Source organism: Acinonyx jubatus, chromosome C1, assembly GCF_027475565.1.
Source record: "Acinonyx jubatus isolate Ajub_Pintada_27869175 chromosome C1, VMU_Ajub_asm_v1.0, whole genome shotgun sequence".
In the NCBI taxonomy this organism is placed as follows: Eukaryota; Metazoa; Chordata; class Mammalia; order Carnivora; family Felidae; genus Acinonyx; species Acinonyx jubatus.
Genome location: NC_069381.1, coordinates 58,024,858 through 58,042,606, shown reverse-complemented (window position 1 = coordinate 58,042,606; position 17,749 = coordinate 58,024,858). Strand labels below are relative to the sequence as shown.

The 17,749-nt window shown below is 34.0% G+C and overlaps 1 protein-coding gene across 3 annotated transcripts; it reads left to right on the top strand.

The window, feature by feature from the left end:
• The first annotated feature begins 16 nt into the window (after window positions 1-16).
• Window positions 17-17,495, top strand: ZRANB2 (zinc finger RANBP2-type containing 2). 3 transcript variants are annotated; one of them, XR_001431408.3, is made up of 11 exons: window positions 17-169; window positions 2,549-2,601; window positions 2,693-2,801; window positions 3,894-3,976; window positions 8,302-8,378; window positions 8,671-8,805; window positions 9,905-10,074; window positions 11,794-11,880; window positions 13,797-13,955; window positions 15,023-15,092; window positions 15,640-15,734. XR_001431408.3 is itself a non-coding variant. In XM_015080878.3 (11 exons), the coding sequence occupies exons 1-10, from the start codon at window positions 114-116 to the stop codon at window positions 15,050-15,052; spliced, it is 963 nt and encodes a 320-aa protein (XP_014936364.1). In that variant the 5' UTR covers window positions 17-113; the 3' UTR covers window positions 15,053-15,092; window positions 15,640-17,495. The 3 variants fall into 3 exon arrangements, 2 of the variants coding, with proteins under 2 accessions (XP_014936364.1, XP_014936363.1); XM_015080878.3 differs by having other exon boundaries at window positions 15,019-15,092; window positions 15,640-17,495; XM_015080877.3 differs by lacking the exon at window positions 15,023-15,092 and having other exon boundaries at window positions 15,640-17,495.
• The last annotated feature ends 254 nt before the right edge of the window (window positions 17,496-17,749 follow it).

Here is a 17,749-nt window from a genome sequence, read left to right as displayed (position 1 = left end):
AGTGGTGCGTCAGAATCAGGCGTCTTGGAGACAGCCCCGGAGTGCCGAAAGTCCCCTGCCCGCTTCCTCCTGCGAAGACGTAGCTGCGGGTGGCTGTGGTGGCGGCGTCCAAGATGTCGACTAAGAATTTCCGAGTGAGTGACGGTGACTGGATTTGCCCTGACAAAAAGTGAGTTCATGAAGGGTCCCGAATTGGGGCAGGGTTTAACGGTGGAGGCTTTCTCGGGTTGTTTCGGCGTTTTCCGTTTTTATGGTCTCCAGTACCTCAGGCCGGGTTGAGAAGGCGAACCGCCGGCTCCCAGGCGGGAAGGAGGCTCCAGCCTCTTCTCGATGAGGTATTTCGGGAGCCTTTGTTTTGAGAATGTCTCCCAAGTTTCCTCGACATGAACTCTCCAAGACAGCCCCTCTTTTTCGAGAGCGAGATGGCCTACCTTTTGCCCCCACACCCCACCCCCGCCCCCGCCTCGGCCAGGTTTCAGCGATAAGGAAATCTACAGAGTCGTGGCCAGCTTGCTAGTGGATCTGCCCCACGTGACTTTTTCCTGCAGAACTTTACTTTTGTTCGCGGGAAGCTGCTTTCTCGAACTCGTTTTTTCATAATTCTTCTTGTTGTGTTTTTTTGTTTTTTTGTTTGTTTGCTTTTTAATTTCCGTTTTCTCCCATACTGTTTATACTTGCCCCTAAACGCTACCCTTCTTGGATTTAGGAGATTCTGACTTTTTTCTCTAGTAATCTTTAATTTCCCCACGAGAATCGAACGTTTCGCCTGCTTAGAGCCGAAAGGCAGGAGGCCTGTGTTTCTGCTTGCCTGGAGATGCCTGCAGCAGAGAAGCACGTGTTTAGTGGCTCAGCCTTTTGACATTGCTGCTGAAGTCTGTGTGCTCTATTAAATTGCTAGATTATTTCGGAGGGTGCTCAAATACATGTACCTGTTTGGAAATACATGGAAAGTAGTTGTCCAAAAATTGAACGCACAACTCACGTTCAAATAAAAGTCTCAGATTTCTTGTCCTTAGGCTAGCCAAAGATAAAAATTCACAGAGAAACTTTGAAGCAAACAAATGTGGGTTTAATTCCAGTTCCCTTGCTTACAGATATGTAACTTTAAGTAGGTTATTTACTAAAAAAAAAAAATGATATAGAATAGCTCCCTTTCAATGAATATAGGATAGCATAGTGTGTAGAGCAATGAAATACAGCAGATACTCTTAATTGGTAGCTATTGGTTTTAGTTTAAGAGAATTAAATCATCTAATGTCCGTAACGGAGATTAAGTCCACATTTCCTCGGTATTTGACTTCTGACCACCTTGTAAGTAGTTTAAATGAAATATTGTGTTTATTTCATAACAAGTTGATCGCCTGTTTGCATAAAGATAAGGATGATCTGAAGGATCAGGTGTGTATCTGACAGTATTGAATGGGACCAATTCATATGCTATGAATACCATTGCTCAGTGGTAAATACTATTGAAACCATTCAAAAGGTATAGCACAACTTCTGATTTTAATGTTACTGATTGATTACTTGTACAGTGATTTACCTTTGACAGTGTCATTAATGACAGCATACACAAATATTTGAAGTAGGTGTCTAAGTGCATTCAACTCAGTTACAAAGATGAATAGAATATTTCTACAATGTGTATATTCAGATATGTATTTTCAAAGAAAAGTAATCAGTTTTTTTAAATTTAAGCTTTGTGTATCACTCAGCATTTAACATGGTTTTACCAATATGCAGATGCACTATCAAGACCATGTAAATGAACTTGATAAGTTTTTTGTTTACTTAAGTTTGCTGAATATAAACATAAAGTGACACTGTGTTACTCCATATGTTGGGTTTATTGGTTGTGCTTGTTACTTTTTTTCAACTAGGTTTCAGAGGTTTGGTAAATGCCCCTACACAACTCCCATTTCCTTATAGTTATTGAACCTGTGTATGTTTTTAGTCCATATAACCTATCATCTTTCCTTACCATTCCATCTTCTGCTTGTAAAAAGAGCATTTTATCAAGACCCATGAAGCTATATTCTCCCCACTGGTCCATCCTTAGGATTATGTATTTCTTATCATACTTAACACATTTTTGTATGTATTTCCTTATTTTCTATACTAGGAATTACTTTGAAGTTGTTTTGGTTTTGTTTCTAACTCTGTGGTGCCTCCTCAGTAATTGCTAAAGTGGGTATCTCACTTCAGCTTTGCCAAGGGGATTTGGTTGTCATCGATCATATGTGCTAATAGAACACTGAAACAGAAATCTTAAGCGACTTACTAGGATCACGTAACTAGATAGTGAAAGATTGGAGTTTCTTATCCTGGACTTTTGACTTAAATTTTATATTTATCTTTTATTTTTTCCACCTAAATTGTGATGATTTTTTTTTCATAGTTAACATTGACATTAACATGACTGAGATGGTGTCAGAGAAGTTCTGGATGTAGGTGTATAGTAAGGAATCATTAAAAAGTTGTGTATAAAGAATTTTAAAAATTCTTCAGTTTTAAATCTCTTTCTAAATATCTTTTGCTTTATTTTCAGATGTGGAAATGTAAACTTTGCTAGAAGAACCAGCTGTAATAGATGTGGTCGGGGTAAGCATTTAAGGAAGCTTCTTTTAAGACTGTATACAGATCATTTTTAAAATTTCCCCAGATTAATCATGTATCATTTTCCTATTTTCAGAGAAAACAACTGAGGCTAAGATGATGAAAGCTGGGGGTACTGAAATAGGAAAGACACTTGCAGAAAAGAGCCGGGGCCTTTTTAGTGCTAATGACTGGCAGTGCAAAACGTAGGTGTTTTAAATTATCCACTTTTTCTTCCATAATAACATATCTAGCCACTACTTGTTAATATTTCCGATTCTTTGTCACATTGACAAACTTGAGGAAACCTTCTAAGTCAAAGATCTGTGTACTGTTTAGTCTGTAGCTGAAGTATAGAAGTTTAGTCTGTATAGAAGTATAAAGAACTTTTAAAAATTCTATTTTTTTTAATGGTAGTATTAGTTTATGCTATGATGGATTATGTATACCAGTAAATGAATGCTTAAGGTAAGCTTGCATTTCAAAAAAAGGATGAAGGGCTATTTAAAATCATCAAAGCCTACTTGTTTCTATTAAAAAATATGAAAACTTTTAGCTTCTGTCATTAATGTGAAATACACTTAAAATTCATTTTGCCTGTTTACAGAGTAATTTTAGAATCATAAGTTGTGTGTCATAAATATCTGTAATTAGGCATTCTTAATATGTTTGATTTTCAAGTTCTGTATAGATATTTTTTCCAACTTCCATCTTTTCTGTTGTGCAGATGAATCAAATATATAAAAAAGGACTGAATCAGAAGAGGGCCATACATAAATTTCTGATCCTATATGGATTAAAATTGTACTGGAAAATTTTTTGTCAACAGATTAGGTCACTGGATTTGGTATGCTGTGAAATTTAGTGCTTGAACTGATTCCTGAAAAGAAAAAAAATTTTTTGACGTTATTTAGAAGGTATAAATAACTTTGCTGTCTTTTGAGGTAAATTTGGAGACTGAGAAATTAGTAAAACCTTTAATTTAAAAGGTGATTTTTCCCTCTAAGACATCAAAATCTGTGTATATATAATTTTTCTCCTATTTTTCAAAAAATGACAAAGGCACTCTTCATACTGTTTAGCTTTTGCTTCTGCTTAAATAGTTGTCTTTTGGTGGAATCCATATTTTCTCTTAGAAAATGTGCACTAGTACATTTTCTTTGTTTACATTATCCTTAATAAATATTTCTTTATGGTAGTGGTTTTATCCTAGTTTTTATTTTAAAATTCTAAACTGTCTAGAAATTAACTCTTTCTGGTGTTATAGTCTACTAATTTGGTATTTTTCCCTTCCAAAGGTGCAGTAACGTGAATTGGGCTAGAAGATCAGAGTGTAACATGTGTAATACTCCAAAGTATGCTAAGTTAGAAGAAAGAACAGGTAAAATTCAATCACATTCTAACGAAATGACTTTAATTTTTTTAATGTTTATTTATTTTGAGAAAGAGAAAGAATCCCAAGCAGTCTCCATGCTGCCAGCACAGAGCCCAATCTGGTACTCAATCTCATGAACAGGAGATCATAACCTGTGCCAAATCAAGAGTCAGATGCTTAACACACTGAGCTACCCAGGTGCCCCTAAGTGATCTGAAAAAAAATAAAATTTGAATTAGTTCTGTCACCTTCTTTTATAAGAGTACAGTAATTGAGGATTCTGTCTGTTCTGCCCTTAGGTTTTTTTTACCTTAATGTTTTTTCTGCCATACACAAAGTCATTTTCTGTTTAACAGTATCACAGTTTACAGAGTATAGCATTAGAGAGCTCTGTGCTAACAAATAGTGAACATTAATAAGGGCAGAGGGAAGACTCACTAGCCCTTTAAGAATCATCTGGACTTGGCCCTTCTAGACTTTAGCAAATTCTTGTTTTCTTCCCCTCGTTCTTTTTTTAATTTTAATTTTTTGTGATACTGTCACATGTGAGAACATTATAACCTAATGTCCTAGATATTTTTCCTTTTGTAATCCTCAAATCCACCCTACTCTTCTCATTCTAAACCTTTGTACTTATTGGACAGATTGAGGCCTTCTGATAAGAGTTTCCTTTCTTTCATTCACCTCTTAAGGTATATATCTTATGTTTTTTTTTCATCTTTTTTCTGATAGTTTATTTTGTGTCCTTTTTAGGGCCATCCCTTTCTACCTGACCACAGAATGTTGGGGTTCTTCAAGACCCAGTCCCTCAGTTTTCTTTCTAAGTCCTAACTTTAAGTGACTTCAGCACACCATGATACCCAAATGTGTGTCTTCAGCTGAGACTTCTTTGACCCATATATCCAGCTGTCTATTCAACATCACCAAGTAAATGTCAAACTTATTATATCCAAACCGAACTCATGAGTTTCCCCCAGGACCTGGCCCTCTTCTAGTGATCTCTTTCTCATGATTAGTACCACGCACCATATGCTTGTTGCATAAGACAGAAACATAAATGTCCTTCTTAGTAACTCCTTATCTCTCCTCTACTCCCCTCAAAATTCTTTTCAATGACTACCCTAGATAAGGATACCACTATATCTTGTCTTAATTTCTGTCTGTACATAGTCCCCTCCTGCCCAGTTGCAGCCAGAGATATTTTGTTTTCCAAACTAAAAGCTCCATATGTTTAAAACAGTTTTCGGGTGCCTGGGAGGCTTAGTCGGTTGAGTGTTCAGCTCTTAATTTCATTTTAGGTAATGATCCCAGGGTCCTGGCATCTGGCCCCACATCAGGCTCTGTGCTGAGCATGGACCCTGCTTAAGATTGTCTGTCTCTCCCTCTGCCCTTCTCCCCTGCTTGCTTGCTCACTCTCTAAAATAAAAATAAATAAAACTTTTGTTTTTAGGATAAAGTCCAGAATCTTTAAGTTTTTTTAAATTGTATTTCCAAAAAGCCTTTTATCTACTCATATTCTCTGACCTATTTTGTGATTTCTCCTTTAAAGTTGCACTATTGTAAGAGCAGTAGTGTAACAACTAAAGTCCTCAAAGTTTGATACCTTCTCACTTTTTCTTTACTCATTCTTTTTTTTTTTTTTTTTCTTTCTGTGATTCTGTTGTCTTGAGCCATTCCCACTTCCCTGGCTATAACCAGTTGTCTTTGCTGGTCGCAGTTGAAGTTGTGAAATAACCTATAGCATTGCTCTCTAGTGTCTCTACTATTTTTAGTGAGGAAGTCCAGGGTTCTGGAGAACATTTCCTAAGCGTGGGATAGTTTGTGAATAAAAGAAAACTTGATGCACTACTGAAAGATTGCTGACTTTGTATTATCACATTAAATAATTGTACAAATAATTTTGTACAATTCTTTTTTTTTTAATGTTTATTTTGAGAGAGATCATGTGCACAAGTGGGGGAGGGGCAGAGAGAGAGGGAAAGAGAATCCTAAGCAGGCTCCATGCTGTGAGCGTGGAGCTCCAGGCAGGGCTCAAACCCATGAACTGAACCATGAGATCCTGACTTGAGCCGAAATCAGGAATTGGACACTTAACCAACTGAGCCACCCAAGTGCACCTATTCTCCTAGTTTTTGAATAGTTATATGTTAGCAACGTCCTTGTTAAATTACTAGGTTTTTTTTTTTCTGTAGCCCGTATGAGATGAGAATAGCTTTATGTTTGCTATGATATTTATTTTAAAGTACTTGTCCTTACGTACCTATGCAAAATTATGTGTAACAGTTAACGTCTAAATCTTGCCATAATTTATTTGCTGTATCATTTTTCAAGTATAGATTACTAAATGTGAACAGAGAACTCTTAAAAGTCTGTTGGTGTTAAGTAGGGTTGTTTTAATATTTTCACATGTTCCACATATTAACAGTCTAATTTATTCAGGCATTTTTCTGTACTACTGGCCTAAGGACAATCATGCTGTTGCATTATATTTGTTCACTTTGCTTTTTTTTTTTCCCTATGTGAATTATTTTCCATCTAGATCCTGTGGATTTTTTTTTTAAGTTTTTCTCCTACTTTTAAGTATTTTGATGCTTATTAGATCTTTATCATTAGTTATCTCTTAAAATTTGTTGTTTATCAGAGTATTCATATCTTAATCTCAGGACATGTTGATGTAATAACTTTCCACAGAGTTTGTAATCTATAATTAGCGTTAAATGTGTGAGCTGTTTTCTTGAGGTTCAGCGTATACCCATTTGTACTTGTTTTTGGTTTTTTATATTTGATTTCTGAAAAACTGGAGCCAAGATTTTACTAAAGAAAGTTGTAACTGTGTTTAATACATTTCTCATTCGTATGTCATCCTTACAGAAACAAAAGAAAATTCTTGTATATTACAATTAAAATCCATATGGTCTCTGAAATAAGGTAGGAGGAGGAGGCAAGGAGTCATATTGCAATTATTTGAGAGATAAATACCGACACATTGCAGTTTTCGCTGGTACAAAGTATATTGAAAACAAGATTAATGTGATGTTTTTTTAAAGTTAAATTTATTACATTATTTTGTTCAGACAGTTAATGTACTTTCTATTTGTGACTGTCAGAAAAAGATGATAGGGTAAGTGATCATTTTTTAAATGCCTGTGATTAGTAAATTTAAAGTCATACATCCTAAATTCTTTAAGAATACTTTTTTGTTTATAAATGTATTTAGCATTTTGCTGGTTCATGAAATCCTTAAATCCCAGAAACACTGACTTTATGTGCTGGTACTGCTCTGCAGTATGTGCAATAGTTAGATTATGTTGCTTTTGCCCACATACCTCTCTATTTTTTCAGTGGGAGATTTAGTTCAAAATTCCCTCACTTTCTAAAATTAATTTCACCTTCTCTTAAGCTTATGTGAAAAATCTCACCTAATTGTAGATGTTGGTTGTGACATGAAAGAATAGTGGTTTGCTGAACTTGATTATTTTTTAATAGAATATTTTCACTTTAAAAGTTTACTGGTTGGGGCGCCTGGGTGGCTCAGTCGGTTAAGCGTCCGACTTTGGCTCAGGTCATGATCTCGCAGTCTGTGAGTTCAAGCCCTGCGTTGGGCTCTGTGCTGACTGCTCAGAGCCTGGAGCCTGTTTCAGATTCTGTGTCTCCCTCTCTCTCTGACCCTCCCCCGTTCATGTTCTGTCTCTGTCTCAAAAATAAACATTAAAAAAAATTAAAAAAATAAAAGTTTACTGGTTAATTCAGAGAACCTGAGTGACTTTTAACAATACGTTAGAAACAATTGTATTAAAACCAATTTGGATGTCCTTTATTATGTCATTGTATTTGTATAATTAGGAATATTCCAAGCCCTAGCTACATTTTAGCCCCGCAAAATTTCAATACATCAAAAGATTTCAGACTATCTGCAACGGGTAATCTGTGAAATTTTGAGTCTGTGTTCTTAGCACACTCTTCCCGGAAGAATTATGATGAACTACAGAAGAAGAACTTGGTTATGGCAGAGATATGAATAAATGTTTTCCACCCATGTATTCCATGCATAAGCTAAGTAATACAGGACATTTTGAAATTGAGAATGAGAAGAACTAGAAGTGTAGCAATAGGGCTTTTTCAGCTAAGGTATCTAACTTTGACACTGTTTTCTGTAGTGATGTTTTTTTAATACGCTTTTTTTTAAACTAGTAATTTATTAGATAGGCAAATGTCATTGATGAGATTTTTCTTTTTCTCTGTTGCTTGGAGGTGATGTTATTGGATATATATATTTTCGTTATTTTAATGAATTGTCCTAGGATAATAGTTTATGCCCCCTCCCCTTTTAGGTTATGGTGGTGGTTTTAATGAAAGAGAAAATGTTGAATATATAGAAAGAGAAGAATCTGATGGTGAATATGATGAGGTAAGCTATACATTAGTGTGCAGGTTGAATACAAATTAGAAAACCTGCTCAAAAATATTTTAACTGAGAAGGAATAATACTAAATGTATCTTATTTTTTATAAGTGTACTTTGATTCTTCTAAAGCAGCTTACCATTTTTTAAGTCATAATTGACTTAAACATATAATTGTTGTTAAAATTAACTTAAAAAAATACATATTGACCGAAACATATAAAAGTAATTTCTTAGGAAAAAATAGTGATTTTAAATATTTTCAGCTGACAGCAATATCATGAATTTTTTTTCTCTAGTTTGGACGTAAAAAGAAAAAATACAGGGGGAAGGCAGTTGGTCCTGCATCTATTTTAAAGGAAGTTGAAGATAAAGAATCTGAGGGAGAAGAAGAGGATGAGGATGAAGATCTTTCTAAATATAAATTAGATGAGGTAAATGATTTCCTTGTCTTATTTGTTCTTAGTCTTTTTGGAGCTATGTTATAACATGAATCCTTTTGACGATCTTTGTCCCATAGTGAAGATTATGTTCTGTGTATTCATTAGTTCTCACAAGGGTTTTGAGCGTCCACTCTGTCAAACACTATTCTAGCTCTGGAGATAGAGTAATAACTAAGAGCCTCCCTTCTTTTAATGGAACTTAAATTCTAGAGGGGAAAGACATAAATGAACAAGATAATTTAGAAAGCAATTATGTTATAAAGACACATGGTAACGGATCATGAGAAGAGCTACTTTGGTTTCAGTGGATGGAGGATTTTTGAGGAGGTGAAATTTGAGCTGAGATTTGAATGATAGAATGATATTAGTTGCTGGCTACAAGAGCTGTGGTCAGAACACTTTCAGGCAGAGAACGTAAATAGAGGTCACTTAATAGGAAACAAACCAGCAATGTTAAAAAAAACCATACATAAGCCAGTGTGGTTAGAGCAGAGGGGAGAATGGTAAGGGGCACCACCATCAGGTGGTATTTATTCTCTGAGTCCAAAGTGTAAAGTTTTATGGCCTTATGTATAGATCCAGATTGAGGGTACACATTTTGAGGTCTGATCATAAGAGGCCCTCAAATGCAACTAAAAAAATCAGCGTGGAACAATTTTTAAAGCTTGTAAGAAACAAATGAGGTATGTTTATCTGACCTGGTTCAGGGGGGTGACTGTCAGTATGTTGAGATGTAGGGGAAGCAGAATGGATTTCTAGAGTTAGGAAGACCACCTAAAGGTTATACTGTAATACATAGTAAAGGGGTTAAAATTGAAAATTTTTGACTGCTTACCTGGTAATACATTGTGACAGAAAAAGAGGAAATAAGTGTGATTTCTAGGATTACTTCTTTGGAATGTCTGAAATAACCAGTCTGTTTAGTTGAGATGAGGAATATAGTAGGCAGATTTTTAGGATTGAGGATTTGCTGAGATGTTGATGACATCACATATCCATATGGAGGTGTCCAATACACAGGACTGTTTATCATTCCTCGTAGATAGCATTAATATCCAAATGTCTAAATAATTGACTGAATTTTTGTTAGGATGAGGATGAAGATGATGCTGATCTCTCAAAGTATAATCTTGATGCCAGTGAAGAAGAAGATAGTAATAAAAAGAAATCTAACAGACGAAGTCGCTCAAAGTCTCGATCTTCACATTCACGATCTTCATCACGCTCATCCTCCCCCTCAAGTTCAAGGTCTAGGTCCAGGTAAACGGGTACAGGTCAAGGGTAACACCAGTCAAAATGTCAGTATCTAACTTCTTTATTTATAAATTTTGTTTTTCTTGACTGAATAAGCTTTCCTTTTTATTTGAGATTTCATTCAAGTCAACTTTTATAAAATAATTTTTTCTTAGTGCCATGAAGTTATTGTCCAATATTTTCAGAAATGCAGAGTTTTAATATGAAACTTCCCTTGGTCCATTTTTATCACCATGCTTTTTATTAAAATAGTATTTTAAAAAATTCATTTAAATTATTATATATAGTGCTACTTGATTAAATAGGTAGTTTACATTTAGAAATTTGTAAGTAAATTTAAGATTTATATTTTTACTAATGATGTTAAAGGCTAGTGTAGAAATTTTCTAGACCCTAATTAAATCATTGCTTGCTATACAATATTTTAATGATATAATAGAGGTATTCCGAATGAAGGAGCCGATTCAGCCATATTAGTTATATTGGCTTAATGCTCATTATCTTGAGATGTCCAGGGAAAAGAAGATTTAGTTGGTGTTGTACTTGAATATTATTTTGTTAGTAACGTAAAATTTTAATATTACCTGGTTGTGTAGTTAACAATGAAAATTCAAGTGAGTAAAAGCAGTATCTTTGTGTAAACAATGTTCCCATGAACAATTCCTGTTCATGATCCAGTGAAATCATGGGCAGTGGATTTTAATGGTTTTTAAGGGTCAAAATATTAGCTAATTGAGCACTTGACAGATAATTTGGGGGACACCTGGGTGTCTTAGTCCGCTGAATGTCTGACTCTTGATTTTGGCTCAGGTCATAAACCCAGGGTTGTGGGATCAAGCCCGGCGTTGGGCTCTACACTTAGCTTAGAGCCTGCTTAAGATATTCTCATTCTCATTCATTCATTCATTCTCTCTCTCTCCCCCCTCCCTCCCCCTCCCTCCTCCCTTATCTCCCCCTCCCCCCATCTCCCTGCCCCCCCCCCCGCCCCATCCTGCACCATCCCCCTCTTGAGTGCACATGCATACCCATTCTCTAGAAAAGAAAAATTAGATAAGTTTTTATTTGAGCACTATAAAGCCTGAAAGCTTACAAAAGTAATTATAAAGATAGTAATTTTAAGATGTCAATAGTAATCTTTTTCTACAAAGTATTATTTTAAGGGGTAAATTAAAGGTAATATAATTACCTAAGACAGGATGGTTAATGTATTTTCTCTTTAATTCTTTAACCTTTGAGTATATAGAAAAACAGTTAAACATATACATGTCATCATACTTAGAGTATCATACTAGCTAGAGACTGAGGAAACAAGGAATTTTCTAAGGGAAATTGATAGAGATGTATCAGAGAAGTTAAATTATAAACCGCATTCAAAATTCCTGGATGTGTAAGTCCTAGGTTGCTTTAAAAATTGTGAACAGAAAGTATTCAATGTTAATGAAGTGAGATAATGCTTAGTGTTTTTATTTGTACAATTTTGAGTGATTTTTAGAGCAATTTAGTCAAACTTGGGAAGTGATAGTTGGTTTTCTTTTTAAATGTTAGCTTAAGTTTTGGCATAAGTATTTAATATTACCTTAAAATATTTTGTTCTGAAAATGTGTATCTCAAATAGTTGTCCTTTTATATGAAAATGAACTCTAATATACATTTTTCTTTCAGTGTTCATATCACAAAGTTCATTTAAGTGGTCCTGGAAAAAAAAATCCTTCCATGTTGTTCCAGGTCCCGTTCAAGAAGCTCTTCCAGTTCGCAGTCAAGATCTCGTTCCAGTTCCAGAGAACGTTCGAGATCTCGTGGGTCGAAATCAAGGTGAATGAGGTAGCATCTCTCTGTAAAGCAGAGAGAAAAAATATTTAAGGCTGCAGAAGGCGTTGCTGCTTTTTTTCCTCTTATTTTGCTTCTACTTGTCAATTTTATTTTAGCATTAGAAACTAATGCACTTGCCTCGGCTTAATTTTCTCACCATGAGATGTTTCCATTGCCAGCAGTGTGCCAAGACATTCCCATGATTGAATTAAGGCTGCTATTTTGCATTATGCAAGGTTTGTTATTTTTGTACTAGCTAAAATGTGATGAAATAGGAAGATGGAGCAGAGTCTTATCACCAGATCTCTAGTAAAGTTATGTTTGCAGTAATTCAAATAAAATTACAGATATGCAGAGAAAAAGTTCACTGTGTTTTTGAAAGGAAGAAAATTAACCTTGCCTCAAAACAGATTGTTTTGTAGGGCAGTTGTTTCAATATTTGCAGAAACTATTTTGTCATTTATATCAGATAAAGTTTCTGGAATGTCTTGTACCCATTTCTATTTTTTTGTAATATTAACACTATTATAAAAATTATAAATATAAAATTTTACACAAACACTATGTCTAGAACAAGCACTCCTCTTGAATTCTACAGACTAAATAAGGAAGTATGGTTGGTTAGTCAGGTAGGATGTGGTCTTAGGTAATCGTTACTGTTAATTTCAGGTTGCATTTAGTTTGACCGGTAGAGGGAAGCAGTTTGTGAAGAAGCAAATGAGACACTAGTCTACTTCCTTAAAAGTGTTTTTTTAAACTTAGTAAAAATATGCTGCCTTTTTTTTAAGTTTTGATTTATTATTTAAAGCATCTAACAAGAATAAGAACATGACTAAAATTCCACTTCTGTGGAAATTTACCCTGAATCATAATGGTAGTTCTTTTGGTAAAAATGCTATTTAATAGAGCCAAATCTGTAGCATTAGGGCACAACTGCAATTTAACATTAAAGGAAGAATGATATGCAAACTTGTATTAAGCCAGTACAAAATGGAGAGCAAATGAGTTTATTGTTATTGTGTATTATCATTGTGTTAGTACTTTTATTTGAGTGCTTCTTAGGTGAAGATCTTTAAGTCCTAGTTCCATTTGGGAAGTACTAGAATTAAGATTTACAGAACAGCCTTCATATTCTTCCCAAACATTTTTTTCATTGCTTATAACTTTCCAAAGAATTCTCCTTTTGGGCTTTCTGATTTTATTTTAAGCCCAAAGGTGAATTTTTTGGGAAGTTTGAGCTAAATTCCTTCAACCAAAATATGTAAACGAAGAAAAAAATTTGCATTTAAACATTTGCACATTTACTTCTACCTGAAACATGTGAATGTCAACACTTCATACTTCATGAATAGTATTTCTTCATAAAAATATTGTTAATATAAATCAAAGTTTTAAAGTTACTCATTTTATTTTATTTTTTTGATTATTTGGCAATTGAATACTGTTTTCTCATTTCTGTCCCCTATCCTTGCCTTTTCTAGAGCAACTTAATAAGTTGCATAATTCCACAAGGAATTGTAATGTTTATTTTCCTCGGGAATTTGTATATAACCTACATATTTTTTTCCCAAATGGGAGAATGTGTTTTCTAGTCATAAAGTCATGCAAATGCAATTACCTTTTGGTTTTGCTATTTATGTATACTTTAAAATGATAGCCTCAAGTTAAAAAAATTCTGCTTTAGTTATAAGTGATAAACACTTAGAATGTTAAAAAAAATGATGTTAAAGTAATTGTACTTAAGTAGAATTGTTTTCGTGATTGAACCAGAAGTCTTCTGTTGAGTATGCAGTAAGTATTCCTTCTTATAAAATTTTCAGTTATAAATCCTATTTGTTTATTTTTGGAGCTGTTAGCTGAACGATCTGCCTCATTTCTTCTTTTAATGAAATGTTTGATTTGTTTCTCAATCAATGAAGATCCAGCTCCAGGTCCCACAGGGGCTCTTCTTCCCCACGAAAAAGATCTTATTCAAGTTCATCATCTTCTCCTGAGAGGAACAGAAAGAGAAGTCGTTCTAGATCTTCTTCACCTGGTGATCGCAAAAAAAGACGAACAAGATCACGGTCACCCGAAAGGTTTGGGTTTCTGTAGAAATAAGAATGGGTGTTCTTAAGTGTGTTTAATAGATTAAACTTTCTAGTCAAGGATTAGATTTTCATTATCTCCTTTGTTCCAATTTTAAATTACACTTTTCAACTTTGAACTTCAAAACATTTATTACTTTGTTTATCGTGTGTGCTTTGATCAGGTTGCTTAGAAAAGTTGTAGATCAAACCACTCTTCCACTATCTGATCATTTTATTGTTTAAGTTTTTATTTTTGCATATGATTATTATAGCCAACTCTCGGTTATTTCTGTCTTTTAAGATTATAATTCAGAGGCTGTATGTTGAAGTAATTTAGAAGTTAACTTTTAAACGTATTTATGATTTTGATTTTCCATTAAATATAAATAGAAATCTGGGGCCTCTAGTAAAAAAAATTAACCTTTTCAGATCATTGGAAATCTATTCTCAAATATGTATAAATGCGTTTCCACGGCAAATTATTGTTTTATGCCCTTTTTAAAGATATAAGGAAGTTGTTCTTGTAGCTAATACATTTTTCATCTTGGCAGTCCACATCTTTTCTACCTTTTTTTAAGAGAAAGACCTTTACTAGATCACTTTATCGGTATTGACATCTTTAAAATTTGTAGAGTGCAGATGTCATCTGTCCGCCATTTTTGCAACAGGCTAATTACTCAGTTTTTAACTTTCTCTACATTCTCAGTATCTAATTATGTAGGCACTTTTAATGATTTCTTTTTGTAATCTTTGCCAATTTTCCATATCCTTTCAACTTGTGAAAATAAGGATTAAGTAGTCTCATTATTGCTGGGTTCAGCGGTAGGATTACCTCATGATTCCTTCTTGTACAGAATTATTAATTCTCCACATTTTGAAGTTTAGATATTAAGGTTACACACAACTAGTGTTGTTTATGTGCGTTTGTTCTTTTGTAAGACAATTACTCTGTACTTGAGTGAAACTCATTCTGTTGCTTTCTTACCACTCTGCAAATTTTTATCTTAGCCACATATAATCCCCCTAGTTTGTTGTCATCTAAACTTAATGAACATGTTCTCTATTCCATAAGCCAGGTGATTGGTGAAAACACTAAACAACCCTGAGCCCAGGGCCAACCCCTCGGAACACCACTACTTTACCCAGGTTGATATATTGACTTATTCATATTAGCTGCATGAATATAACCCTATAACTAATTGTACAATCATCTTGTGTGACCTAGATTTCCAAAACGTAATTATTTATGAATATATAGTCTCATACACAGAAGCCTTGCTGTATTTGTTTTACATATAGACTTACCACACTGTATAGTGTATCACGGATTGATTTTAGTCACACTTCCATTACCAAGTTTATATGCCTTTGTTATATATTATCTGTAATTTTACACATTTTTGCAAGGCTTTCCTTCATTATCTTAAATAATTGAGAGGTGGCTATATCTTGAAAAGAGAAGATACTTGTAAAATATAGAGAATTTTAAATTACGGTTATGCTATTACTGGGCTCACATCCAACGTCTGAACACTAGTTAATTTTATGTGTATAAGTTTGTATCTTATATTTTAATTATTCTTTCTGTCAGCATAATGAGGTTTTATTTTTTATATTCTCACAGTCTTATGAATGAATGCTGATAACAGCTCTAGCTTACTAGATTATCTGCTTTCTCCATTATGTCTTACAGGCACCACAGGTCATCTTCTGGATCATCCCATTCTGGTTCCCGTTCAAGTTCAAAAAAGAAATAATGTATTAAAATTTACATCTAAAAAAAAAAAACAGTACAGTGCATGAAGCATATTTTTTAAGGAGTTGGTGTCTTATTTGGTCAGAAGTGCTAAAACTGCTAGTAGAGGTGCATGCCTTTCATTGCTTTTCACAACAATACAGCTGTGTTTATTTGTGAAATTAAAAGTAAATAGTATTTTAAGCCATAATGTCCTAAAATAGATACTCTATTTATCATTCATTATTTACAACTATTTCATTTAAAACCATTTCAGCTGTGACAGAGTACTTTGTTTCCTAATTTGAACTCTTGTTTTTTCATTTCGGAATATGAACTATTGACTGAAGACAGGATAACCTAGGCTTGCCTGAACTTTGGGCATGGAGGCAAGACTGTGGTAAAGTAGTTGGAAACAGTCTGTTTATGTTAATTGGGAAAAGGAGTCAACCTGTTCCTATGAATCTATGTCAAAGGGATTCCTATCACAAAAAGTAAAACTAGTTGAAAACAGCCAACTGGAAACTTTCTCATTTTGAAATTCCCTATGCTGAGGGTGCCTTAGAATCTTTGTCTCTCTTTTATCCAGTTTTACTTTTTTGTACCACCACATTTAATGAAGAAAAAAAATCTTGTGAATTTCAGAAGGAAAGGGGTGTTATTCATTTTCCCTTTCCTGACAATAATTTTGAGCAAAAATGTCAAACAGGTTCCTCTCTTTACTGATATTGATGAGAAAAACATCCGTTTCAAAATGTTTTTATCTTAATATTTTAAGAAGCTTCATGTGATACCTTTTAAAAACCCAGTTATCACATATGGTCGTATCGATAAAGTTAAGTCGTAGTTAATGAGGAACAAATTGAAGTATATTTCTTTGGGTGAAAGATCAGCAGAGAGATTGTGAATTTCAATGAACATTTATTTGCCTTGAGATGTTCAAACACTGCATAAAATTTTCTTCTGAGTAACAAATGAATGCTTATTTCTGCATGACCTGCAGAAATACTTATTGTTCCTATTCACTTGAAATTACTTATGGCTTAAAATACAGAGTCTGTTTTATTTCTCAAAATCTGGTCACTTGAGCTACATTTTGTCCTCTGGTTTAAAAACAAAAAGGTTTCTTCTCTTAACAGTATCTTCAGTGACAATGCAAGGTAAGTATGTTAAGGGAAATCGACAAATTGTGCTTGGGGACTTTTTGTCATGGGGATCAGTACCCACATTTTGTTTTTGTTTTCCTTAATTTTAAATTATTGTCTACTGCAATTAAAAATTTTAAAGTTTTAAGGTTATCTAGTAGACAGACCAAACAAAATTATTTGTTTTTTACTTTAAAATGAGTGATTTTTCTCTTCAGCTGATCTAAAGATGAAAGCAAAATATCTTAGGTAGAAGTATTTTGATAATATTTTTACAATGAACTTCCCCTTGTTTTTTTATGTCTTAATTTTCTTTGCTGCGTTTACTGTAGGTTGCACAAGAACTTTTACTCTCTTGTATTGTGCCTCAGACTTCTTGAAAGTCCACCTTCTAAATTTGCCCAGATGATCTTCTAGAGTCTACATGTTACCATTGGTTTATTCTTGTGCTTTCTGTATTTGAAACTTTGGCTGTACTAAGCAAATGCAAGGTTATAAATTTAGCTGATAGTTTACAGACAATTCAGATGATTATGATTTCATTTGGTTTAACTAAGCTGTACTAGTTCATTTCATGAAGAAATGATGCTGTAGACAAATGTAAATAAAGCTGTGAATCAAGCATCAAGTGGCATTTGTGAGAAATAAATTAGAATTTTTAAGCTCTGAGTTAATGTTTATTTTTAAGCAAATCAGTCTTGTTACATTTGATTATGCATTGTAAATTCTTTATATTCACTTATCTTTCTGTAACATCACGTTATATTTAGGAGTTCTTGGTTTAAAACATTCCAAAGCTATGATCAGTTATAGCCATGGATACTCGAAATTCTTGTGACTTTTTTTAATTGAGAATACCCAAATTGAATGTTTCCTATCAACAACATCCCACACTTCATTTCATGTGGTAAAATAGCACTCCA

Coding starts and splice junctions, on each gene's coding strand:
- ZRANB2 (XM_015080877.3), top strand. CDS start 114: ATGTCGACTAAGAATTTCCGAGTGAGTGACGGTGACTGGATTTGCCCT. Junction 8,379..8,670: donor CTGATGGTGAATATGATGAG/GTAAGCTATACA, acceptor TTTTTTCTCTAG/TTTGGACGTAAAAAGAAAAA. Junction 10,075..11,793: donor AGTTCAAGGTCTAGGTCCAG/GTAAACGGGTAC, acceptor ATGTTGTTCCAG/GTCCCGTTCAAGAAGCTCTT.